This window comes from Lutjanus erythropterus, chromosome 12 (assembly GCF_056507025.1).
Source record: "Lutjanus erythropterus isolate fLutEry1 chromosome 12, fLutEry1.hap2, whole genome shotgun sequence".
Taxonomy (NCBI): Eukaryota; Metazoa; Chordata; class Actinopteri; order Lutjaniformes; family Lutjanidae; genus Lutjanus; species Lutjanus erythropterus.
The window spans coordinates 9,310,101-9,337,889 of record NC_139328.1 but is presented as its reverse complement, the minus strand read 5'-3'; the positions used below and the strand labels follow the sequence as shown (position 1 = coordinate 9,337,889).

At 40.5% G+C, this 27,789-nt stretch overlaps 1 protein-coding gene across 2 annotated transcripts; it reads right to left on the bottom strand.

Annotated features, from left to right (window-relative positions):
• On the bottom strand, window positions 1-26,760 carry pax3a (paired box 3a). 2 transcript variants are annotated; one of them, XM_084733192.1, is made up of 9 exons: window positions 26,416-26,760; window positions 25,239-25,474; window positions 24,660-24,789; window positions 24,254-24,397; window positions 11,238-11,437; window positions 9,764-9,929; window positions 9,222-9,445; window positions 3,415-3,678; window positions 1-1,091 (listed from the first exon to the last, which is right to left on the bottom strand). In XM_084733192.1, the coding sequence occupies exons 1-9, from the start codon at window positions 26,498-26,500 to the stop codon at window positions 1,074-1,076; spliced, it is 1,467 nt and encodes a 488-aa protein (XP_084589318.1). In that variant the 5' UTR covers window positions 26,501-26,760; the 3' UTR covers window positions 1-1,073. The 2 variants fall into 2 exon arrangements, with proteins under 2 accessions (XP_084589318.1, XP_084589319.1); XM_084733193.1 differs by having other exon boundaries at window positions 9,222-9,442; window positions 26,416-26,758.
• Between the last annotated feature and the right edge of the window lie 1,029 nt (window positions 26,761-27,789).

Genomic DNA, 27,789 nt, shown 5'->3' with positions numbered 1-27,789 from the left:
TTCAACATTTTTATACACTTTATTATAAATAGTAAATAGTGCTGTATTGTACACAAAAGTTCTTACAACAAAATCATTTTACGTCAATGTAAATGAAAATTATACAAAAGAGAAAAACATGTATGATGAACATTATGTAAGACTTATTTAAGCACTTAGTGAGCGCTTCATACAAGACGCACAGAAGAGACATAACACTTGAGCAACACTAAATAAATAAGAAATGGAAGTAATGTTTGCAAGTTCCTGGTGAAAACTAATTTAACACATGCAAAACAAATCAAAATTAACTGTCAAACTGAATAATGTATTCACTGGCAGAGAATTTTTTGGCTTCGTGACGTCACAACTACGCTTGCTATTTTTCATCGCTTGATGATTTCCCCTGATTGATCAATGCACACAACCCAAAATTATCTACATTAGAAAGAGAGAGCATATTTTCGAGGGTATAATCGGGGGCATTTGATCTGTGTTCATTTACATCACATGAGGTATGAATGTATTGCACTTTCTTTGGGTTGCAGTGGTTTCACTATGACTCCACTCCGCCTTTCTGCTGGTTCTCCCGGTGTAGTCACATTTTCATGTCCAATGTCTTACACAGGAATCACATTAATGTACAGTAAGTATCATTTTCCTAAGACATTGTGATGAAGAGAAGCACAGGGGGGGCTTACCAAAGTCCACCTCAACTTGCATCTCTGCCACTTATTACAAAAATCAAACACACAATCTTGAATGTATTTACTCTGCCCTCCTCTTCTCTTCTTTTAGCATGGACAATGAACCGTGCTTGGTCCCCGGAGCATGACGTGACGTACAGGCGAAAGCGATTGCCAGGTAACAGGAGAGGCTGCGCCTTTGGTCCTAATTATTCCGGTCAACCCCCTCCATCGCCATCACTACACCTCCATCTCAACTGGTTCCCCTTGCTGAAGGAGAAAAACCCCAACCCCTTCACCCACGCAACTTCTCTCTCTTTCTTTCACTGTCCTCGGGGCTGGGGTTGTTCTCTGGCGATGAATGTCAGACTGGCCGGGACGCCTCCTGTTCAGGCCATGTTGGGGGCTTCATATAATGAAAGGCACCTGAGGAGAAAGGGGGAAGACAGGAGGAGGGTTAAACAGATTCTTTGCATTTTATTTTATTGAACCTCTTAAAGGGATAGTTCAGATTATTTGATGCTGGGTTGTATGAGGTATTTATTGATTTATTGTCAGTGTATCACCTACATTAGATGGCAGGTGGCATGCCCTCAGCTAAGAGAAGCAGAGATGGTGACCAGCATGAAAGCTAAGTGATGAAATGCTGTAAACAGGGTCAGCAGCAACAAAAGGCATTTTAGCCACTTAAAAAAGGTCCACCTGAAAAAATCCCTATCAGTTTAAGTGTACACTATATTTAAAATATTTCCACTGCTTTACTTTTCCAACAGACAGCCTTTTCTGATGGGAAATTGCTGCCAACCAAACTCCATAGGCAAAATCTGCAATTTAATCTCGCAGAACACAGGAGTTGCTGGTTTACCACTGCCTCTGTCTTTTAGTTTGTTTGTGTTATTGTGTGACTTCGGTATTTTAAAAGTATGGTTTGGATTCATCAAAGTCACATAATAACACAAACAAGCTAACAGATGGAGGCAGTGGTAGACTAGCAATTGCCATAAAATTACTGATTTTGCCTGTGGAATTTGGTTGGTTTGGAGAGGGCCATTTCTGTCTTGCATAACAGCAGTTTCCCGTCAGAAAAGGCTGCCTAACAGCAGACCAAAATTCTAAATTCTAAATACAGCTGTGGACCTTTTTAAAGAGCTAAAATACCTTTTGTCGCTGACTCTGTCCACAGCAGTTCATTGCTTAGCTTCCGTGCTGGTGGCTCTCTGCTGCGGGGGCATGTCAAACAGCATCTACTGTAGGTAACATACTGACTCTTGATAAGTACCTCATATAACTCCATTTCAAATAATATAAACTATCCCTTTAAATCCCATTGATGATCAGCATAGCAAAATCTGTGGAATGGGAAGTTAAATAAGAGGTGAAATGGAGGGAGCGGCGTTTAAGAGCACGTGAGAGCAGGTGAGAGTGGAAACTGGGGTCCTAGGTTAAATAATAAAACTCAAAAAACAGGTGAAGAGCACTGGGAATCTCCTCAGACATTCTTCGAAGCGAATGTGGTCGGTAAAACTAGCCCGAGACTGAGCCTTAGCCTGGAACTCTGGCTCTGCTCCACTGATCAATAACAACGCTAAATCTGACCTCCAGTGGGACACATGGTTCTAATCCTGGCCTGCCAAGGGCCATAATCGCCCCCTGTTAAAGAGCCCCTTACCCTCCTTTTATACACACACATACATGCCTGCACCCACACACACACACACACACACACACACACACACACACACACACACACACACACACACACACACACACACACACACTCACACACACACATTTCACCAAACCCCCAAAAGCAACATGTGGGTCTCTCCCAGGACTGGCTAAATTAATGACATCAAGATGTTGCCACTGATGGGCCAGTCAACATGTGGTAGTGTACCTCAGATCAGTCCCAGCAACACACCGCCGCAGCCGTACCTCCTGTCAAACACGCTTTGGGGAAGTGGCTCCTTTCATTTGGCCGGCTATCTTTGTTACACAGGGGTCATTACATGGCTAGGTGAGCCACACTGAGGGTTTGATGGGCAAGCTCATCATACGGGGTCATGAAAGGACAGTGAGCGAAGAACGCGTGTGTTGCATCGGGCCACGTGGACAGCCCGATGATGGTAATGTAAACTGAGGTAACCTGGCCACTGGCGTACTCTAACATACATGTAATTCCAGCACAGCGCAGGGTGATTTGAGATGCTCGCTCATCAGAGGGGTATGCGCAATTAACAGCGGTTTGAAAATGTCAAAAACAAAAAAAGAAATCAGAGGTTACAGGAGGACACAACCTCTAATCAGTTTTGTCTCTAAACACCCCTAAATCAGTATGAAAACACCCGTTAAAGGAGAAATATGTAATATATTTACTGACCATGATGTGTCATAAGAGATTAAGGAATTTCCCTGACAACACTACAGCCAGCATGTTCTTCTTTAAAATTTCATAACTGTTATTGTTTGCTCATTTCATGTTAATTAGAGTTAAAATGAATGTCAAATGTTCACCAAATGAGTCAGTGTCTGTTTATTAGTCCTAAGAAATAAACAATATTTTTTTTGGAAGAAGTAGATGCTTATAACTGTTAAACTGAGCAATGTGTTAATGGAGTCTGGGGGGCAGCGGGGCAGGTATGTGCATAGCTTTACATTGACAGGCAACTGACAGTTATAAACAGCCGAGGGATGCTGGGGAGTTACATATTTCTCCTTTAACTGAACACTTAGTGCATTTCAAGCATACCTTGCTCTGACTGTACTGTCCATACTGGTAGGATGGATGGTGGTCCATAGCGTAGGCTGGGGAGGTGTAGGAAGGTGGGCAGTAAGACTGGGTGCTAGGCAGAGTGGGCATACTGGTCAGGCCCGGGAGAGCCTCCAGGCGCTGGGAACCATGACAGCTGGCGGCCATGCCGCCGTTAGGCTCCAGGCCTCCGGTCAGAGGGGAGAGGGCAAAGTCACTCTGGGACTGATGTGGCACTCCACCTGGGTTCAGTAGGCCCATTACCTGAAGGGGGACATGGGAGAAAAACGGGTGATTAGAAAAGAGCAGAATTAAATAGAAAAGACGGAAGTCACTCCATGACAATCAGAATAAAATATATCACAAAATAGACTACTGACACTTGACTTTAAGTCCCGCCTATTTAGCATTTATGAGATTTTATATGTATTTCATTTATTGGTGCAAATGAAAAAGAGTTGGCTTCTGGCATGACAGTTTGTATTTGCGCTGCTGATCTACATCAAGCCTCAGATTTTTCTATACTTTCTATTTATTTTCTTTTATTTGCTGCACATGCACAGCAACCAATAATCAAGACTTTACCTTTATGATTCTTTTTCTTTTTTAATAATAAAGTGTAAAATTTAAAAATACAAAGCAAAATTTGACGTGACACCATTCAATCAACTTTTCCACTCTGCTCAGGTTGACTGAAGTGTCGGCCTCTCTCCTTGTTCATCGTCAGAAAAACATTATTACTGGCTTCCTTCACACATGTGGTTTCCTTTTACTCCGCTTGACTGATTGAGGAACAGGACGGTGGCGAAAGAGTTCAACCTTTTAGCCAACCAGTGTTTTCTGTTAGAGTTATCCTGTCAAAAGTCTGTATTTTTTATTTTTATTTTCCCTCATCGTGACACCTGTGGGCTTCTAGCCATATCTGTCACTAATTAAATAAATAGAATAGATTTAAAGAGTGTAAAAGTCTAACATTGGCTAAGCATTATATAAGGAACATATTTAAGCGGTAAAATTTTAGGAATGTGACGTGTTTTAAGTAGAATTCAGTCAGATTTCTATGTGTCCATTGATGTACCGGGCCTCTTTAGAGTAAAGCGCTTTCTCTTATTGTCTCTTTTCCTCTCGCTTTCTGTTGATGCCCTAAAATCACCGTGTCCTTGTGAGGCCGGGGTGAAGAGGCCAAAGGGTACGTGGGAACGAGGAGTTGGGTGTGTTTGTGTATGCGTGTGAGAGCTACCTCTCCTGTGTGTGTATTTAACAGTAGGTGTGTGTCTGTGCGTGCACGGCCATGTGTAATATAAGCATTTTTTGCTCTGATGTCAGGGCTGCAGGGGTATCAGTGATACATCGTGAACAGCTGCACACAGGTTTGCGTGAGAAGCCAAGTCGTGAAAATGTCTAAAAAATGAAGTTAAAGAGAGAACAAGAGTTACAGTCCATGTAGGAGACCAACACATTGAATCAAACACATTGAAAACCTGGAAGGACCTAACTGACAGCCAGCTGGCACACACACACACACATGTACAGGTACACACAATGAGAGAACCTCAGGTGTCTTTAATGTGGGTAATTTACAGTTTTGTCCGTCCGAGTGGTCTGACCTCACACATCTGACCAACACATCACTGTGGTCTACCACCAAACCATTATTTCTCTTACTGCTGACAATGTGTGATATACTGTAAAATGCAAACGTCTGTTGCACATAAAGTCCATAAAAATTACAGTATTTATATATTTAAGGTCCCAGAAGATACTAGTTCAGTTCATCTCACCCAACAGATGGCCGGTTGTCACAAGAAAACACAAATTCCTAAAATGCACAGTAGAATATAGAGCATAAGTTAACACAGAAAGAAAAATTTAATTAAAAAAAGCAAAAACTAAACACCTTGAAACTTCATACTGGTGCGGTGCTATGCATATGAGAATTTGTGGTATTTGCTGTGAACTCTGTTGCGAGTCATCAGTGTAAGCTTTTACTCACACATATTAATATTATTATTTAACATGTGTCTTATGTTTGCCATCTGCCATTTTAGCTCTTTGTTCATAAAACAAAGTTCTGCAAAGTCACAAAGACCAAAGTCCACACAAAAGGGAATTATAGAAAACACTCCTGCTGAACTGCCTGAAATGCCTTGTTTGTAATCCAGCCATCTAAGCTTAAAAATTAGCATAATATGTCCACTTTAAATTTGTTTGTTTGGACTGTAAGTTCTAACATATATATATTTCAAATATATGTGTTAAATGTACGCTTTGTATGTATGCTTTAACACAATTAAATGCCTCCTTCCTTAAAGCACCAGATACATTTGTATTGTTTATTTGAATATTTATTTAATTAAATTATTGTCAATATAAATAAAAACTTACAAATGAAATTTTCTGGTGGCTTCATGAAAAGATTTTTTGCCTGGTTTTCTACTGGTGTCCATAATAATTTAGCCACATAACAGTAGTTAGTGTAGTAGCAACAAATTACAACTACACACATTACTGTAATTATGTAATTCTTGGGTACTTTTATGAGTTTTTATGCAAGTCTCTGTTTTTACTCTTAACCAAGTATGCATTACACTGTGTAATCTACCTCACTACTTTCAAAATCATAATTTGCTAATTCGAATTGGGAATAAGAGAAACAGAACCAGGAGTTTAACTGTAACTTAAACTTCTACTTGAGTACAGATTTTTTCCACCACAAGTCCTTTCCTTAAAGCATCAGGATTTGTACTGTTTATTAAAATGCTTAATTAATTAAATTATAGCAGATATAAAAACTTAAATATTAAGTTTTCTGGTGGCTGCATGTGAAGATTTTTTTTCCTGCTTATCCAGTGGTGCTATCTCCAAAACAGTTTAGCCTTAACAGTTGTTGGTGTGGTATGTATGCATACTCCTGCGTTCATGCACTCTCTGTCTGCAACTGAAACGGCAGCAGTTCCTGATGGTGTCTGTTTTGAGGTTGTTCCGGGGATTAGGTCTCAGGGGGGTGCAAATCCCGGCCGCTCGCTTCCTTGGTGAGAAAGGGTTCCTCTGGTATGCACCAGATCAGCAGTGAGACGCCAGAGATCCCGCACCACGGGGAAACCACCGGCCCGACTGAAGCTTCGAACACAGAGTTAACTGCCCAGACAAGAATATCACCTATCTAAAGTAAACCTTATCCATATCAAAACTCTGCGGCGCACTAATGTGACCATATCTGGAGCTAAGTGAACCTCTGAATCTCCTGATGGATACAGAATAGCAGATAGAGTAGAGGAGCTTTTATAGACAGATTCAGAGTTCAGATAACCAGATAATTCCAGGGAGGATTTAACACAAAAACGGACCAAGCTGCGTAGCTATCCGAGAAAAATTGAAGCCGTAAAGTTTCCTAAGTGTAGAGAGGTCTTCTTCTATTAACTACCAATGTCATAGAATTTAATCAATTCTCATTTCCTCCCTCTTATTAAGTGAAAATCAGGGAATTAATTCTATCCTCGTCCGAAATGGAGGAAACTGTATTGCAATATACATTCAAACAGCTGCAATGAATACATGAATTAAAACAAATTAGCCAACAAAGTGAGTCATTTGCATAAATTACACACTTTGTTACAAGGGGATAGATTACTTCATTCCAATCAATTAAGACACTGGAACATTCTGTGATTGCAATTCCAGACGGAGAAAACATTCCAGGCACGAGATGAGATGTCCACGCTGTACGGAGCTGCCCGCTAAGGTTAATGCTGAAACCATCCACAAGGCCGCGGCACCTTTGGCCCCTTTATTGGAGGTAAAGTCACTCGGTGACCCTGTGGGTGTGTGAACTCGCGCCACAGACGTGTGCTCAGTTACAGGAGGGCAGGTTTGCGTGCCAGTCATGCTTTGACAAAGTCTTTAAAGGTGCAATATGCAGGATTTGTCAGTTGCTGTTTGTAAACACCACCAGAAAGTTGATTGTTTAGTCTCATTCCCAGGTTGTGAAATACAGACACTTTGGGTTCACAGTAAATTCTAACAAGTTAAGTTTACTTTAAAAAAAATATGGATACTAATGACCTTAGGAAAAGTAAGTAAAGAACTTAACTGCTTTAAGTTGTCCATTACTGCCACCAACTTTTTAAGAAAAAACAGGTAAATATTATAGAATGAAACAAGCATGAGGGCAAAAAGTACTGAAAAATCAGTATAGCAAGTAAAATTAAAAGACTAATATAAATTAAGTTAAAGGCACTATTGAAATTAAGTAAGGGCAATGTTTGCATTTACAATGGTAAAGCAACCAGAACATTTAATATGATGAGAAAATAAGAAAATACAGGCAGAAAGGAGGGTCTCTGCAGATACAGACACCATCACACATTTTCAGTGAGTTTAGAAGAATAATGTGAGTCTATACATTGTTTTTTGTAAAATATCAAGATGTTGCCACTGATGGGCCAGTCAACATGTGTAAAATATGAGTATTCCTTTAAATATAGTACAAATTATAAGTTAGTAGGTACGGGTGGAAACACCTTGACTTCCATACCAAATTTTAAAAAATCCATTTTAACAAAATAAAAATTAGACAGATTATAGGACAAATCTTTAGCATTATTTTTCAGTTCCTTTTTACACGCCCAAAGCAGTTTCGTAACAAAATAAATACCTATTTACCAGTGTGGTTAAACTTAGGTTGTCTGTTTCATCCTTCAACTGGCATTTTCCAGCCAAAGCAGTTTTACAACATAAAAAAATAAATGACTATGTGGAGATTTACTCCTGAGGTATTGAAATAACAAGATATTTTTCAATACATGACAGAATTGAAGCAATTCGTCTGTGCCAAAAAAGTTTCAAAGTTCAATACCCAGCCCTGCGAGTTAGCCACGTCGGCTAAATTTAAAACCATCGCTCACTGTTGCACATTTGACATCTTCACTCTAGTGTGTCTCTCTTTACTTTTATCTGTCCAATGACTACAAAACCCCCCAAAGAATAACATTTTAAAAGAAAATGTGGCTGGTTCTTGAGGAGGAAACAACAAATTCTACTCCATAACTAGAGCTCATATATCAAAGCAGTCAATTATACCTTCAGCCACAATGGTGCCACCTACCACTCTCTGACCGTGCACCCTGGCAGCCACAACAAAGATCTCCTTTTTTCCAATATATATACATCCTCGGGCATTCACAAAGTAACAAACCTGCCTGAGGCAGTTTTTTATCAGTGCCTGACAGGAGTCTGAGATTCTCTCTCATGGGAATTAGTACCCAGCATGCATTGCATGTGGGCCGGCCACCCTTTGTGGCGGTTAAAAGCTCGTTTTCCGCCTGTTAGTCCATCTTCTGGGCTGGTAGGGAGCCACTGATGGACACTGATGACTGTGTAATCGACCATAATTGTCTTTTCAGTTTTGATTTGTGTCATCATCTGACATCCATACATCCTTCCTCGTCTCTGGTCCCTTCTCCCCTCCCCAAAGACTGACGTTTGCCACATTTTAAATTCATCAAACAACCCGTCAGAATAAACAAAAATGAAAAGCTACCGTGTTTCTTAGCCTAACAAGGTTTTCATCAATGTCACTGCAATGACACCACCGAGGTCGAGTGTGTGTTTGTGTGTATCATTATCCTTCCATATGGTGCGTTTCATGAATGCCATGGTGTCCTGTTTCCTGGTATGATAACATATGTGTGTGAATAGGTGTGTGTGTGTTTGTTTGAGACAGAATTTATGGGTGTATATGCACAACAGATATTCATAAATTTTGTGTGTTTCTATGTAGTATTGTAAGAATGGATGTAAAGAAGTACCTGCGGTGAGAGGCTGTTGCTGATGGTGGGGTTGACGGTGTTTGTGTGTCCTGTCGGGGCCACAAAGCTGTCCGAGTATCCTGAGAAGCTGTGACGTCCAGAAGACAGGCAGTACGCCGAGCCTCCGTCCTGGGAGCCTGCTGACGAGCTGAGCCCACTCTGGTGCACGGAGGTGGGGGGCAGCGGCTGTGGCCGGTGGACTGTACTGGGCTGCTCGGATCCTGCTGAGAACAAAAAACACGCTGCTTGAAGTCCCACTTTGCTTTAATCAAGAATCATTTTATTGTTGTTATAGTCAATTCCTGATTCAGTGCCATCAAATCTGCAATAGCTTTATTCAGTTCTGTAATTTTAAAGAACCAATGTGTTTATTTTAGTGGCATCTACTGGAGAGATTGCAGATTGCAAACACCTCATCTCATCCTCCCCTTCCAAGTTTGCAGGAGGACCTATGGTGGCCGCAAATCTCAAGGAAAACCTTACTTACTGGACCTTTAAAGTGTAAGTTTAATGTATGCTTGGGTGTGTTCAGCTCCACCCACCTTGGGCTATAGAAGTAGGAGTGTAGGGGCTGTCAGACAGCTGATAAGGCTGCAGGCCTGACATGGCTGATGGAGGGAAACCGCCAGGGATGAGGTGGTTAAACGCCATCAGTTGACTGGCTCCTGCTTGCTTCCTCCACCGGGCTCTTCTGTTGCTGAACCACACCTGAGAGACGAACAGAGACAAGAGTGTTAAGTTTCGCTTGTACACCAAACATCAGACATAAACGTGAAATGTCTGGTCTTTGGAACTTGTGAAGCTGTTTGATCAGAGACTGACTAAAGCATGGTCATCCCTGGGATAATGAAAGCCTTATTTTATTTGAACAATTAGGCATTCATTTTCCAGAACAGGTTACTTCAGGAGACTAGGAGCAAAATTTTTCTCATATATAAAGAAAATGCTTTGTTTATATATGGTATTCCTTTGTGCACAGTTATGTTCAGGAACATTAACATTAACATCAGCAGGTTTAATGTCACTCCACTCTATTTTTTTGATATCCAACTATCATAAATTTTGTTTTATTTAGATTTAATGACAACTTATTAATATCAACCTATTGTTTTAAAGTTTTTAATTCGGCTTCCACTGTATCCAGAAGACTTTATTAGACCTATTTTGGTCTATTTTGTATCATCTGCAAACAACACAGACTTTAGCAACTTTTATACGCTGCAAATATCATAAATGTACAATAAAAACAACTGTGGCCCCAACACTGATCCTTGTGGGATGCCACACGTGACCCTCAACAATTCTGATCTGTTATTATTTACTTGGATATACTGATATCTGTGTCAAATACTTTAAATATCTCCTGCAGCAAATTCTTTTTTTTCTTTCTTTTATTGGTGTCTTGTAAAACCATGATGGTTGGGCATGACATGAAAACAAAACAAAACAAAAAAAAAAAAACAGTTAAATGTACAGTGCGTACATGGTAATCTGTATTTGTGAGAGCACTTGGTTCTTGTAGATGTGTGTGTGTGTGTGTCTGCAAGGCCTGGCTGACCCATTACAGGGAGCTGAACTGATAGAGATCTTAACATCTGGAGCATGCAGTGAAACCACAGACATTACATCTTTGTGTGCTACTGCAAGTCATTGAGTTCAGGGGCAAATGCCAGAGGCCGTTACAGCTGTTAAAGCCTATATTAGCACACTATCTAAATCAGACATTTATTTTGGGATCTTTTCTTAGCCCTGTTTTTGTAAAGAGTCTGACAAAAATGGGAATCTGTCTTCATACACAGTGGGTGCAGTGTATCTGTTGTGTCTGTATAAGTGAAGGGGGGGGGCGTCAGACATGGGGGCACGTGTCTAATGGCTGTAAGGAATGTGTGGCAACATCCCAAGGCAATTTAATGCCCACATGACACATATCCATGACAGACCGACACATTGCTCTGCTGTCATGATTGAGTCTCGGGGACTCTGAGGTTGCAGAGCGTGTTCCTGCGTGCATCTAACCTGAACTCGAGCCTCCGTCAGTTTGGCCCGCTGAGCCAGCTCCTCCCGCGTGTAGATGTCGGGGTAGTGCGTGCGTTCGAAGGCCCTCTCCAGCTCCTCCAGCTGCTCCGCTGTGAAGGTGGTGCGACTGCGACGCTGTTTCCTCTTCAGAGGCAGGCCCGGCTCCGAGTCCACATCGGAGCCCTCGTCCGAATGACTGGCTGCAATCACAAAAACAAACAGGCCGTTACTTAAGACTGATACAGAGTGATTGGGGTAAATGCTAAGCTGTGATACAAACAACCATTTTTAGAAGAAAGAGTTCTTAAAGGATTGTGGAAATCCTTTCGTCAAGAGTTCTTTGTACCATAATATAAAAAGGTTCTCCACAGAGCCCCCTGGGCAGGTTCTGGATAAAACCCTTCAAATATTAAAAAAAAAGTCTTGGTAGAACCTACAAATGTGTTCCAGATAAAACCCTTTGAATATAAAAAGGCTCTTTGTAGAACCCCATGGGTGGGTTCTAGTTGGCACCCTCACAAGGTGGAAAAGCTCCAGACAGAGCCCCCAAGGAGGGTTCTGGGTGGAACCATTATACCATAGAAGGGTTCTCTGTACACCTTCTTATAGTTCTAGGTACTAGATTTTTATTGAGTTTTAGGTAGAACTCTCTGAAACAGTTCCAACTGGACAGCAACTAAAAGGGTTCTCCTATGAGGCCAAGCTGAAGAACCCTTTATGGTTCTAATCAGCACCTTTATGTCTAAGAGTGTACAATCGACAGACCTGAGAAAATAGATTGTGCTGAGCACAATACATGGTACAGAACAACTTCAGATTGTGTCCTCCTGCTCCCTTAAACTCCTCAGTGGTTCCTGAAGAGATCAAAAAGCCAGAAGCTGCTTGAACACGGATTAAAGAGGACTAGATCCCTCCGGGGCATCTATTCCCTGGGACACTGTGTCTCTCCCAGTCTTAGCCATGCTGTGCGCTGTGCCGATAGGGTCCCGGAGTGGAAAGTAGGCGGCCTTTTGCAGGTGCTTCTTAATCTGTTTGTTCAGTTGAGGGCAGGAGAGACCGACTGGGCTAACTGGGAGACAGCTATTGGGATCTAATTCAGCAGAAGAAGGCTAGAGACTAGAGACAGAGGACCATTGCTGCATTTCGGGGGGGAGGTTACCCATCTATTAAATAATGATTAGGCTCCACAAACTAGCGTGACAGCCTGCCTTTGTCCGTCATTTCATGTCTGCAATCCCCCATCTCTTCAGTCATACGCACACTCACAAACATGCATCTGCTGCGTCTGCGGCTATGGGCTTTCACTCAATGAAACATAGAGTCCATGACAATGTGTCAAACACAGATGGACACAAGGCAGAAAGACTTGGAATCCACTCCCAAATCCACCCCAGAGGGACCTCTTAAACCTCATGAGGAAGGTTCACTGCACCTTTTCGACACTCTTAGACTATGCAGCAGACACCTAAAGAAGAAATAAGACAGGCAAAAGCAGAGAGACAGGTGTAAGCGAAAGAAGACTGAGGCTCGTCTGTTTCCCCAGACTGCCCTCCAGATTTAAAGCTTTAATTAAAAAGTGCCAAGTCAGACATGGAAGGGGGTAGCAGGGATCTCCCCTTGCCTCTGGAGCCTCTGGAGCCAAAGCAGGAAATGTTTGTGCCGGTTGCCAGTGTGTGTCTGACCAGGCATTACACACGGATTTGCTCCCTGGGAATGCTGCTGCGCTCCAGACCGCCGGCACACAAGATTCTGATGCTGAGTAGAGCTCTTTATTACATTTGACCAAGGGCGCCACGCTGGCATAGAGGATTGGCTGGATGCTTAAACACTCCTGGAACGTGCACTATGAGTTTTGGATGCGGTTTGTTTTGGTTAGGATGTGGCCGGAGACCAGTTGGAGTAAATTTTTATAATACAACAGGCATAAGGAGAGGGCCACACAGCGTGAAAATAAAACTTAATACTTTTCCTATAAACACGTCAATATTGTTGGGATTAGTAAGTGTAACTTCCATTAATCAGCACATAAGCAACACTGAAGCAGAAGACTAGAAGAAAAAGCAAGCTATTAAATAGTCAGTGTCATTAGGGGAGACTAGGGAGTGTTGTAACATAAGGTTAGTTGTAACACTTGTCAGTTTTGAAAGTTACAAAAATGCTGTGGTGATATCATCAATATTGTAAACTCTTATTTTGTTTTTGACCTCACAAGGGAATTGGCACACACTGAATGGCTGCTTGAGCTGGGAACAGTTCATTAAAATGGTTTACACTGTGGCCACAGAATAATTTGCAAACTTGAGGCAAAAACAAGTGTGGGGCAAGTATGTACATTGTCAATTCTGGGCCCACAAAGGCTGCACCCCAGGGGCAAACATCTACATTTACCACAATTATGACAGACGTTGAACCCTTATAAAGCGTGTGTACATTCACTGTAAAAAAAAATGAAAAAGTTGAGAAAACTCAACTTCAAGGCAACTTAATCATTTTTTTAGTTTTGAGCCCAACTCAAATTCCTAAGTTTTGAAAATGTATTTCCAACTAATAATTTACTTTTCCTCTTGAATCTTCAAGTTTTAAAAATTCAAAAAAGATATATTAAAAATGTTGAGCAAACTCATGGCAGTGAAAGTGATTTATGGTTAATAATTTAATATTTTCTGTTTCAACCATTGCACCAACTTTCAACTGATCTAAAGAAGAAAAGTAAATTATGTCAACAAAAGATTAAAGTTTTGTTCGTTTTTGTTTGTTATCTCCAGCTAATGTTACACTCACCCAAGTAGTGAGGTAGATGGTAACAAGGGAACTGTTTGTATTTAACATTAACTCACATAATCTGTGATTGCAGTAGACGTATGATTTAGTTTTATTTATAGTGGATAACAAGGGTGCAGAATTCAACAGGAACAGTAGGGACATGTCACTACCAGTATCAAGGAACTACTGGATTGTTCCTATCAATTACTTTGATTAAAAAAGTAAAATATAATCACCATTGTGCATCAGTGTCTCATCAATGAATTAGGTACACAAACATTTAACAAATCTTGAATAATTGCTAGGTGACATGTTAGTGTGAGATTCAGTATTGTGAAAGTGTTTCTACCATCTCCGGCCTCCAGTTTACCTTTTTAATGACGGAGGAGCAGAGAAAGAAAGAAAACGATGGAGAACCAATGACAGCGCAGAAACGAAAAGATTCCTGAGGGAGGGAAGGGGAGCTCATAAAACTCCTATGAGGAGAAAGCTCCCCATTGGCACTGTAACTCATGTTAACTGCAGCGTAGGGTGGGGGTGGATCTCTTCTCCTATGCCCCCTTTTATTTCTGTCTTTCCCTCTCTTTTATTTTCCCCTCCCTGTTTTTATTATTAGTAACTCCAGAGAAAACACTCCGTCACAGACGCTCCCTTAATGGCAAATGACAGTGTTGCTTTTGTCATCCTCTGGCTCGTACTTTCTCTTTTGCTCTCTTCCTTCTCTCTGCACTCGCTGTCTTTCTTTCTCTCTCCTTTTTTTTTGGAAGTGATGTGGCCGAGCCTTTGTATCTTAGCAGGGAAAAGCCTGTGGCAGGGCTCTATTGGGCCGATTACCACGCTCCATCTGTAGGAGCCATCAGGGACGCCCGGGCCCGCATTCAGGGGCCTGTCACCTGCCCAGCAGGGGAGTCGGGGGGGGCTGTAGGGTGAGATGGGGGCTGTAGGGCCAGGGGCTTGAGTGGGGGAATGAAGGGGTGGGAGGGAGAAGAGGAGGGAGGGCACAAAGGGGTCCAGAGAAGGGCCACTGGGGGCTGCGGAGGGGCACAGCAGGGGAGCACCCCTTCATCCCCTCCCTCCCTGCACGGCCTGAGGGGCACAGAGCTGGGGGGATGGGGGTTGACATGGAGAGGAGATGGGAGGCTGAAGGCACCTGAAGAAGATGCTGGGGGTGCTGGTCATTCTTAAAAGTGGAGCTGTCCCTTCCATCTCATCCATTCACTTCGCTTTTCTCTTTTCTCTGCGCTCAGCTGACGCTGCATCCACATCTTATGCCGCTGTGGATCGATTTTTAAGGCACGCTGATGCAGAAGCATTACTCAAAGAGGGCTGTTCCCACACATTCCCTGCAACAAACGGCAGAAGAGGATACTAAACACACAAAGGGAGGCCTCGACCTCCTCACTTAAACACCCAAATCAAATTTTACGCTGCAGCTAAAGCACCAGGGAGCTGAAAATACTCCATAGCTGCTCACAGTTTGGTTGTGGCTCCGACAAGAGTCTTAATAGAAAGATAGATTATTATCCCTCAAGCGGAAATTGGGGCTGCTGCAGGATCATCCATAAAACAGACCTTTCAAAACAAAGTAGTATGAAGGTTAATAAACTAAAAATAATCTAGTTTAGATAGTAGAGTGGATCATTTATTTGACAAAAGTTAGGAGGGGAGTATTTAGCACAGTTAAGCGTATTCAACAAGTGAATTCAACAGGTTTCTTCCCCTGATCAGACACTCTTAAAGGCACAATATGCAAGTTCTGCTGCTGGGGTTCTTTCTCAAATTAAAACAATAACAAAAGATGTCGACTGTTGACATCATGAAGGAGAGTGGAATCATGGGAGTTTTCTTCTTCACTTTTAAACAACCACCACTGCAGATGAAAATCCATCTGACATGAATCAGGCAGAAATCATGTTCACGGACGGTCAAGACTTCCTTCCTCAATCTCTGACATATCCCACATATTCCATGTTTTCCTGAAAGTTATAGCAACTAGTGGCTAGTCGGAAACACTCCATCACCTTTAATAAATAACTAGTTTCTCTGGGTTTGAAAGGTGTGGAATAATGTAAACACACAGCTCAACAAAATATATAACAAACATCCAGCATTTTTAGACATTTTCATGCCAAAATGTGACAAATTATAGCTTTAAATAAAATTAAACACATGCATCTACAGGTGTGTTTGTACACACTCAAACATTAGCAGGAAGAGGACAGTGCTGCAGACCGTCCACTCAGAGTAAACAGAACCATTTATCGATCAAGAGACGAGACTGACAGGCAGGGAAGATAAACTCCAAAGGGTCACAGATGTGAACTTGGGGAACGTCCAGTTCCATTAGCTTCACCTACGGCAGAAGTGCCTCGAACAGGCCAAAAAAAAAAGACCTAAGACTGTGGGAATAAAGACTGCTCTTGTTTACCGCATAGTCTACATCGGCCAGGACTCGCCTTGCCAAGCATTCATCCCCCTCCCATCCGTTCAAGAGATGTTAATATGAAGAGACACGCACAGGCACACACGTATTCACACATGTAGCTCGAAATGGCAAAAAAATGAAAACAGTGACACAGAGCTGGAGATAATCAGAAGAGATATTAAAGTACGGAAGGAAAAGAAGCAAGAAAACTGAAGAAATAAAGATCGAACAGAAGGAAAAAGGATGAAGAGCCTCAGAGGGAAAGAAAAAGAGAAGCGGAGCATATGGGGCAGTTTATAGTCTTTCCTTGGTAGGGGCTGGCTAGCCCTTCCTCCAGGGGCTGTTAATAGAGAAGGTAATTGAGCTGGTGACATGTGTTCGCAACACAAAACAAAGGGCAGAAGAGACAAATGAACTAGTTATTTGCCCAGGGAAGTAGATCTGGCCCTTTCAGGCCGCGGAGCACAGTGCGAGGGAGCCACTGAATAAAATAGTGGCACGCCACATAGAGCCAGAGCGAGCAGATGCACTGGAGGGAAAGAATAGTTAACTGACAGCTTATGGGCTCAGCTGGGGTTAACAGTTAAGGGAAAAAATGGGGAGTGAGTGGGCTGCTGCTCACTTGACTTGCTAAAGAGCCCCCAGGAACCCGCAGCTGCCTGGGAAAAGAGGGGGGCCAGTGGAGAGAAAGAGAGCAGGAGATGATGATGTGATGGACGGAGAAAAAATGGAGTGAATAAGCGCAGGAGGTTGGCACTTAACGGACAAAGAAGTAGCTGGCGATATGACTTTGAAAGATGTATCTCTGTCTAATATTGGTGAAGTGACAAAAAGCCACAAATGGCCCTTCATGGCTATTATGTGTGCCCAGTGTGCGGCGGTTATTATTTAGTTCCACCGTGGTGCAGTTAGGTGACAGTTTCACGGTGGCATTTCCACCCTCGGGGCAGGGACAAAGCAACGGCACAGAACCCACGCAGGGACAAAGCAACAGGCCAGTCTGCCGCACGTTCCAGTCAAACGGAGACTAACCAGCAGAGATCCACCTCAGCCCAGACAGCCAAACCAATCACATCGTTCAGAAAAACCAGCATACTGGGGTTGTTCACTGGCAAGAACCTGGCGATACGATACGTATCATGACACAGGGCCTACAATTCAACATGTTGCGATATATTGTGATAGTGTAGGCTAGGTAATGTATTCTGGGTGTTTTAAATCTAATTTTAGGAAAACTGTCATAGTATGAAGACCACAACATTGTAAATGTTTTATATGCAATCAGCAGTCGGATCTGCATTTTCACAGTCTGTGTGACATCCAACATTAAAGCACTACTTTTTGTGCAGTATGAGCAAAGCTATGTTCTTTCTGTTTCAGTTAATGTAGTTATGTTACAGTGGCTGCAGTTCAGAGTTCAGAAGTGGAAAGTAACTGAGTACAAATACTTTTTCAGATATCTGTACTTTTTTCCCTGACCACTTTTTACTCCTTATATTTTAACACAGATATCTGTACTTTCTACTTCTTGCATTTTCAAATCAGGGTCATTAGTTTAGTTTTGGTGCATTTGAGAGGAATATTTGATTATTTTTACTTTGCGTCATTGTGCACCACCTTCCCAAAACCAAGACTGATTACAACCTAAATGGATGAGACAATAACACGTAAAAAAGGCAATTCCTTGGTGTATTAATCAGCGCATATCATGCACGATGTAACAAGAAAATTTTTTGTAAAAGATGTAGCGGGACAAAAACAGCAACAACAACAACAAACACAATGACATAAATGACAGGAAAGACATAACAAGATTAAAAAAATGATGTAACAAAATGAAAACAACATAACAAAATGATGTAAAAGACTTAACAAGATCAAAGCAACATAACAAGAAAAAAAACAATATAGCAATGACTTTTACTTAAGTAAAAAAGTTGAATCTTCTGCTTCTACTTTTACCAGTCTTTTTTTAGTACCTGTATGTCTACTTGAGTAAAGAATGCCTGCAGTTTTATCACCTCTGGAAGAGTCACATGCTTGAAGATAGACAACCAAACTGCCAACACGAACAATACAACACTGCCATGAATGTGAACCATACATGAAAACTCACAATACAGCGTTTTTGAGAATTATTAAGGCACAAAACATAATCTATATTTTCTTACCCCCCTACAGCCAGTAACTTTAAATAACAGCTCAACACTGATTCACTGATGTGATATTTGGGAGTCAGTCAGTTGTCATCTTCTCCCAAACATTATCGTAACCTCCTTCTCCTGGGGCCTGATAGTTTTAACAGTCAAGTGACCCTAGGTTAGCCCCTGACCTTTTCACAGCTACTGCAGAGCACTGCCTCACCACTGACCCTGCAACAAAACTTCACTCAACAGAGAGAGAAGCCATCATCACATTCCACACTTTTTCTCTCGTTTTTTTACCGCCTGTGTTTGGACATGAGTTGCCATGATACTTGAATTTTATACTTCAATACAGTACTGGTTTAAAAAAAAAAAAAGATACTGCTTTTGATAAATCAGCAAAGAAAAAAAAATGTCCTGAACAGTCAAAATAGTTAAACACTGCTAAACACTGTCTGGTTTTGCTGCAAGCCGAATTTCAGGCAGGACGATGCAGGCTGAACTGAACTGAGGTTGTAAATGAGCATTTTAGGACTGAAACTACAATTATTTTCATTGTCGATTATTCTGTCAGTAACTGATTAGTTGGTTGGTCTATTAAGTATCAGAAAATGGGTGAAATGTTTTCCAAAGAGTCCTCAAATGATGACGATAGCCTCAAATGTCCCAAAGATATTTAGTTTACTGTAATATAGTAAAGTAACCAGAAAATATTCACATTTAAGAAGCTGAAATCAGAGGATTTTGGTTTCTTTTTTCTTAAAAAAAATCCTCAAACAAATTAATCAATCATCAAAATAGTTGGCATTTAATTTAATAATCAATTCATAAAAAAGTACATAAGTATTGGTGATTTTGACAAATTTAGACAAATGTAGGAAATGAATGCTGTGACTTGGAACATATTTTTTAAATCTTAAATTTCTGTTCTCTTTTTATTGGATTCTTTGTTCAGAGAAGGAAAAAAAGACATTAATCAAAACAGCAACAGAGTTGTGCTGGCGTGTCCATAATGTGCAATGTGCTGGACGAAACAGCTCCACAAAAACTGAGGCTAAACAAAGTTAAGTGATTGACAACGCTGTCTGGCTTTACTCAATTAACTATCCCTTTGTGCTCCTCTTTGCAGAGTCCCCTCGCCCCCGACCCTTTTCTCTTCACACTCCTTTATCCTCCCCATCACAGAGTTTTGCTTGGCTAATACTTCCAAGGAAATAGAGAGTTCTTTTTCTGCTGGGGCTCCTCTCCTTGACCTTCCATTGCTCATTGCTTCTCTTTCACTCACTTCACAGTGTCTCTGGGGTTAGTGGGGAGAATGTGGAGAGTACATCAGCGCCGAGGGGCCGGCTCGGGGCAGGACCCCGGCCCATTACTTCAAAGTTGGCCTGCATTCATTAATTGTCCTTTGAATTAATATTGGAGGATCACAATGTGGATGCCAACAGAGAAAGAGGCTTTAATGAAGCATAGAGTCGGCATTCAGTTGCAGATCAGCCAGTGTGGATTTTTTCCTTTCTTTTTTTTCCGAAAGAGGGAGACTGGAGAATCATGCCAACGCAGGACGTAGGGCTGTAATCTATCTATCTATCTATCTATCTATCTATCTATCTATCTATCTATCTATATATAAACAGTTTAGAAAACTTAAAAGTTCACGCCAACTTACTAGAGTAGATTTTTGATGTTTGAATCCAACTAAAACTTATAAGTTTTGAAAAAGTTTTACCAACTTCTTATCTTTTGTTGAGATAGTTTACTTTTCTTCTATAGATAAATCTATCTATCTATAAATATAGTTTGACTTTTTTTTCTTTTCTCCCAGCAGTCCACTGAGCTAAACCAGCATTATAAGCATTATTAGCACAGAAAAACATGGAGTGAGGCCCACATATAAATTTCTCCATTATCCAGCCCTGAGAGGAAAATGGAAATGTGGCTCTAGCAGACATTCCTCTGGTTGCATTGAGGCCTTCTGTCTCCTGTGACTAGCAGAGACGGACGGTCTCCTCTAAACCTCCAATCTCGAAACTCATTCACCGTGGAAATGCAGGGACCCCTAACAAAGACACGAGTTCTAGAAATTCAAACATCTATCTCTCTGTTTACAGTAAAGTTGTGGGTTACTACCATGCCGCTCGGTTTCTTTTGCTCCCTGTGTGTGAGAGAAATGTATCTGTTTGTATTCTTAGACGTCTCACGAGAGTAAAAGTTTTGAACTTTGGAAATTGGATTAGATGACTCGGATGTGGCAGCTGCTACCGTCATCGTTTCCTCCTTCACTGGCTTTTGAGCTGAATTTGTATTGCATTTTTTTAAAAACTCATTTAAAGCTACTACAAGGAATTTTTAACTGGTTATGAAACAGTATCATAATAATAATATAATACTGATGCCTCTATATGACCTAAATGCCACCGGGTCGAAGTCTCCTTAAAGCTACTGCAAGAAACTTTCTTATTGTGTTGATTTTGGAGGCCCCTGTGGACAAAAGTGGAAGTGTAACCGAAAAATATAACAGAAAAATTATCTAAATAAAAACCTGTCCTGTCCTGCTACTTTCTAACTCTGCCTTTGGAAAATATAAAATTAGGCTAAGTTTTTTTCATCTGATTTCATGGAGACTCCAACCTGGTGACAGTCATTAAGAAAAACCACAACTAGTTAGTAGCTTTAAATCAGATGACATGAGCTTGTGTTTACATTTTCCCAGGCAAAGTTACAGTGACCAGTACATTAGCCAGTTCAAAAGAAGCAGGACAAGATATCTTATTCAGATAAGTTTAGTTTTTGATGTTATATGTTTGCAGTTATGATGGTAGAAATAATCATTTTTGTCCACAGGGATCTCCAAAACTGACAAAATATGAAAGTTCCTTGCAGTAGCTTTAAAATAAGGTAAACTCTCAAACATAAATATGATCTTTCTGCTCTCCTTACTCTCCAAATTTCCCCTCGCTCCAAATCCATGCCAAAGTCACGGGGAGCCAGTAACCCAGTTTATTTACACAAACAAAGTCCTACTCAGCTCCTTTGACAAAAGCAGCTAAATCTTTCATGTTTTGTCAGCACTTGATTCCTCCTGTCCCTCTGGCTATTTGCCTGCCTGCGGACAATGGAGGCAGGAGAATGGCAGCAGATTGTTGGAATGCACCTCAATGAAACCAATTATTACATGTTGACTGCGTTCACCATGGCAGATTTGAAAGAACTGGCCTCATTCAATTTGGCACCGCAGGACTCCCTTTAAAGAAAAGTTATCCCTTTGACTGTTTGTATTTCTGAGCTTTCTTTTTCTTCTTCTTCACCCCCACTGCCATAAATGGATCCCGCAAGAGTGGCTACTCCTCTTTCATGACTTTGGTTACTTTAATTAGTTAAATGAGGCTAAAGTGCTAACAGTAATAAATAGAGGGAAGGATGCTATCAATTAATTCTGCACCAAAAAGAAATTCTTGGCACGTCTGCATTATTCAATCTTCCAGTTAAAATTAATTTCCAGAGATACACAAAGTTTGATTTACTCCTGCTTTATGGGCAAATGTGATAAATGGCACTAAAAAATAATCCAAGCTGCAGCTCAAGCATACATGTTGTTTAAATTCTGCACACTGCACTCGACTCAGTGGAGTTGAGTGCAGTTAAAGGAGATATAAACAACTTCATTCCAACAAACATCCCTTTCCCACAATGGTCCAGCCACTTGATAATGCCATGCAGACCCGGGGCTGCTGCTGCCTGGTATACTTTATCCCACAAACCTTAGCAGTTCTTTTCCCAGACAAATAAATCTAAATGAGTCAGCTTTGATCTTAGCACTTAAGGAAAGCCAACAATAGTGGTAGAGGAGAAAGGGGCAGAGAGCAACAGGCCTCTCTCCGCCACAACAATAGCCTCTGCAAACACCTACTTAATCAATATTTGGCCAGAAGACACTCTCTCAGTCCCCAAACCAACCCTTTTCACATTCTAATGAAGAAGCTATAAAAGAGAAAAACAACAACTACTTCCACAAAGAGACACAAGAATGAAATAGTGGCTGTTCTGTATATCAATGGAGGGGGAAAGAGCCTCAGAGCTGTTTGCATGTAGGATGTCACCTATTTGATGTGAAAAAAAGCTAATGTTATTTGTTTTCTTTCAAGAAATTCATACCATTGTTATAGATACATCAAAAATTACACTTTTCACAAGTTTTCTGAGAATTTTGTATCAAACACCGCCTGACAGATTAACTTATTAAACAAAAATCAGATTAATTTAAGACGCTATCTATTAATTCATCTGATTATTTCCATTTAAATCGTCTTCTTTGTGCGAAAGTTGTCATATTTTATTTTATTTGTTTACAGAAGTGAGTTTTAGGGATGTGCCTCGTCTGGAAGAAGAGGGAGAGGGAAGTGCCCACAGATATTGCATGAATGTGTGCGCCCTAGGCGGAAAGGAAAGGGGCGGACTTTGTCTGAGATGAAAGTGGAGAGAAATAAAAGGTTTGGATTTAATCTAGTGGAGAGAAGAGAAGAAGAGGGTTTCCCTGCGCTCACTGGCTGAAGGCGTCACGCTCAGTGCGCAAAAGACTGTGACAAAAGCTCCGTGCGTAAAAGTAACGACACCGTTCAATTCGATAACGTGAATCTAACACATTTTGGACTAGGGTCAAGGAAAAAACACATTAACTTAATATTTATTTTATCTTTTTGTAGGCCTTGTGTTTTCGTCTCCTAAAATGGAACAATGAAACCAAATCTGAAACCCACAACAATGATTAAAATGAATAATATCCGCGCGTCATGACTGAATATCTCCAAAAACAATAGAGGTTTCTACAAGTCTACTCATCAATAATTAACTCTAGACGCCATTATGTCTCCAACAGCAACCTTTCCTTTTGCGGCAACACTCCCCAGACCCCAACAGGTCGTAAATCAACAGGTGTTTGCGCAAAGTCTGCTCTTCTTTTCCCGTATGTTTTTTTTCTTTCTGAGTGACAAACTGTAAACAGAAGGAAAAGCTCTCAAATTGGCAGGTTTTTTTTTTTGAGCAGTCTATAAACCAGGTCGCTCTGGGCCTATTGGTGTCCCTGAATAATTCATCGCTCATTGCGGGTTCATAATGTCTTCTCCGGGCCTTTTGTCAGCGCAGTTTATTCTCCCTTTCTTTGCCCATTTTGAAAGGCCCTGGCGTCTTTTTGTACACCACTGAGCCGCTCACTGCAGTTTGGCTTTTGTGCTCGTCAAACTGAGGTGTGAGTCTCAATGGACTCTCCCCGCTTTGTCCCCTCATGAAGTTCATCCTCAAGTGTCCGATTGTGTGTAAAAAATATTCTCAGGCTTGGAAGTTAGACAAATGTTTGATTATCCACTTAAAAAAAAATCTTTGCACATTTTGTTAAATCTCAGAAGCATAAACGCCTGAAACTTTAATGTATTTAACTTTCCTGTGCAGGGTAATAAAACAGTTGGCATGAATAAAAGTAATAATCGCAGTATTTAATGCGGTGCGATGCCACAAGTATTATTATTATTATTATTATTAACATTATTATTAATACTGTTAGTAGTGGTAGTATTAAAAGTTTTCAGTTTAAGTCGATGCGATCAAAAAACAACGATTCCTTAGAGATCACAAAATTTTCGTTCATTTCTAAAACACACAGCCAAGATATTAAACCATAAATCTGCACTTACATCTGTCTCCCAGGATGCCATCGATGCTGTGTTTTGTCCGCGGTTCGTTTTCCTCCATCTCTCTCTTCACCACTTCATCATCATCCTCTTCGTCGTCTCCAACTCCGCCGAATTTAGACCGCATGATGCGACTGATTGCGCTCACTTAGGAAAGAAAAGATAGAAATACATATTAAATATATCAGGACCAAAAGAAGTTATGCAAAAAACAAGAGTTAAGTGTATACAGAAATATAGTTACGCCTACACACAATTGATGTCACAAATAGCTAAAAAGAAAAAAAAAACATTTCTTCTCATTATTATGGTACTAAACTTTATTTTTATTAAATATAAACTAATTATTTTCACGACCTTTCTGGTATTTTTCAATGAAAATTTAGTTTCCTTGGTACTGGTCCCCTACCTGAGGGGACGTTGTTCCTGTCGCAGATGCCATCTTTCAGTAATTTGTCCCTGATTTCCCAGCTGAACATGCCCGGGTTTTCTCTCTTGTACTCTTCGATTTTCTTGTCCACCTCTGGAGAAGCGGTTTGCTGTGATGGGAGGAAGGAGAGAAGAAGAGTTTGTCAGGTCGTTCGTTAGATTCGAGGCCTACAACAGGAGAGACAGAAAAGTTGAATTATTTGCTATAATTTAAAAAGTCGACACAGAAATCCAACAGATTATTTAGCTCAGACTTTAGAGTTGTAGACCTAATAATTCTCCAAGAGACTTTTTCACAAGTGTCATTGAACATCGTGACTTTGAATCTGCTTTGTCTTGTGTTTATTAAAGATCACAAACTCATATTTATCCAGAACAATGACTGGACTCTTCTGAAATTTGATTATCCATAAGACAACTCCTCTTTATGGAATTTAAATCTTATATCAAACTTACTTTATTCTAAACTTCTCTGCTGAATTTCACATAAATTTTCTTGTCACTTTCTTTATCTTTATTTTTATATTTAACATTAATTTATCTTGACTTGATCTCTCACCTTTGGCTTGCTGCCTCCGATGGCCCCCGGCCTGATGGAGCCTGTCTCCTGGTACCGGCAAAGGATTTTGGAGACGCAGCCGTGGGACACTCGCAGCTGACGGGAGATGACGCACGGCCGGACGCCGTGATGGGCCATCTCCACGATTTTGTGGCGGATGTGGTTCGGTAGAGGTCTGCCGTTTATGAAGACACCACCGAGCTGGTTGACCCGGCCCTGTCCTAACGGGGTGGACACTGCATGGACAGCAGCGCAGGAGATTCAGTTACTGAATACTCAAAAAATTGAAGAACTAAACAATGTCTTATTTTTCTTTTGTACAACCCCAATTCCAGAAAAAAAATGCTGTGACGCTGTGTACAAAGTAAATAAAAAAACAGAATGCAATGGTCTGCAAATACAGAACAAAGACATGATATTTTATGTTCAAAATGACAAACTTTAATGTTTTTTTTTAATCATTCCGAATAGGATTTCGTTCTGTTTTCATTTAAGTTTTACGCAGTGCAATAACTTTTTTGGGAACTGGGGTTCTATATTAAAAAAAAAAAAAAGGCAAAAACTAAAAACCTTAAAAAGAAAACACCTCCAAAACCCAAAGATTAAAAACCAAAAACAAGAATATAGTGATGAGAAAGAACTTACAAACTGTCAGGAAAACCTTTGCTGGAAATCATATACGAGAAGTTACACTACAGTGCAATCAAATATGGAAAATCAAAGACTTCACTGCGCTGCAGAGTTGTGTTAATAAACATCCTTAGTCTTAGAGATTATTCAGTATAAAATGATTTAATTTTCGCAAAAGATTTCTGCTAGTAGCATGAGAAAGAAATATTTTTCTTTACGAAAATTGTCAAGCATGTCTTACCCAATCAATGTGACAGGGTGAGAAATAACTAACAAAATAATTATTATCATAGACTAAATAAATAAAACTGAAACAGCGCCTCATGTTGCCGCTTAAAATGTAGACTTAACCTGGGAATGGTTTTCTTCTTATTTTTAAAAAAAGACATTAAAAACTTCAGAAAAATACAAGATGAAATGAGTCGTTAATAATAACATTTTTGCAGGTTTGGAACTTTTCAGAGCTCGAGCTTGTCAACTTTGCTGAAGTTTTCTGGAAGTTGAATTTGTGAGCAGCAACTGGTGGCAGTCAGAGTGAGTCTCTTACCTTCCAGAGAGTATCCTCCCCGCGGGTAGTTCTGGTGAGGAGTTGGTCTCATCATTCTCGGTAAACCTCCAGCCAGCGCTGTCATGATCCTGACTTTCTGTCAGGCAACACTTTGAACGAAGCTGCCTTTTTTCTTTTTGTCGCTTTAAATCCCACAAAATACACTTTTTTAAAGTTGTAATAATTCTCTACAGACGCGCTGCAGTTCCTTGTGTAACAGGTTGAAAACTGAATCCTTCAGTTTTGTTGACTTGTTGGTATCCAGTGAGAGTTTAAACCAAAGTGCAGGTCGCTAACAGTCCTGCGGGGATTGAGAGGATGGTTTGAGACGATGGATGCAAGTCAAACATTTTATCTGTGCTCGCTGTCCCCTCTGACTCCGCGCTGCGCCTCCTGATTGGTCAAAGACCCGGACGTTCAGGGGCTGGGGGAGCTTTGTGATTGGACAGCAGGAGCTCCCGTCTATCTGGATTGACCTCATGAGGTCACAAGCTTCTGCTACTGCGCAGGAAACTTTTTCACCAAGTGCACAACTTTTAATAACACCAGTTAAATTAAAAATATCTGATACTGCCTCTGCTGAAATACGAATTATGTATTCTTCTTCCCATTATAGATACTGAGGCTCATATAAAGTTTAATAATCTAATTCAGTAAAACTGCAGGTTCATTACAAAAAACTACATTTTTTTAGTTTGATTTTTAATTGGAGAAAATGTAGAGTACAGGTAACAAGATGCATTACTTTCCTTTTTTAAAAAAAAACAAAAAAAAAAACAAGTTACCATTATTCACCTTCCCCAAAAATACACTGACAGCTAATGTGTTCATAATACAACACTTAACAAATACAAGAACATATTCTTTACATGCTCCCAAGAGTTCATACACTGTGCATCTGCAACATGTTGGGTCAGAATACACTCATTTATAATGCATGATTCACCAGCCATCCTGTCAGGTAATAAAAAAAAACAAACAAAAAAGAGTACAGATAACTATACTCTGTATTAGAAAGTATTTAAACATGGACAATTTCATTGAAAGCATATATTAGTGAATAAATAAGCTTTCTGAAAGACAAAAGTTACTATACAGCAATTATACATTATAATGCTGAGACCTTCCAGGTACACACACACACACACACACACACTGTACACACACAGACACACACACACAATCTAAGATATGTTATATGCATATTAATCTTTCTCTTACCTAAACTATTAATAAACACTATTTATCATGAATTCTTATTAGTGAAAGAATTGGAATTAGAATTGTTACGAATTATAAGAGTTTGTTGGCTTTATCATTATTAGTATTATTATTATTTAATTATTATTAGTATTATTATTATCATTAAGAATA

Excerpts from the sequence above, each read along its gene's own strand:
- pax3a (XM_084733192.1), bottom strand. The coding sequence starts at position 26,500 with ATGACAGCGCTGGCTGGAGGTTTACCGAGAATGATGAGACCAACTCCT. Across the intron at positions 24,790-25,238 it reads TCGGAGGCAGCAAGCCAAAG|CAAACCGCTTCTCCAGAGGT; the intron begins GTGAGAGATCAA and ends CTCCCATCACAG. Across the intron at positions 3,679-9,221 it reads GCAACAGCCTCTCACCGCAG|GTAATGGGCCTACTGAACCC; the intron begins GTACTTCTTTAC and ends GTCCCCCTTCAG.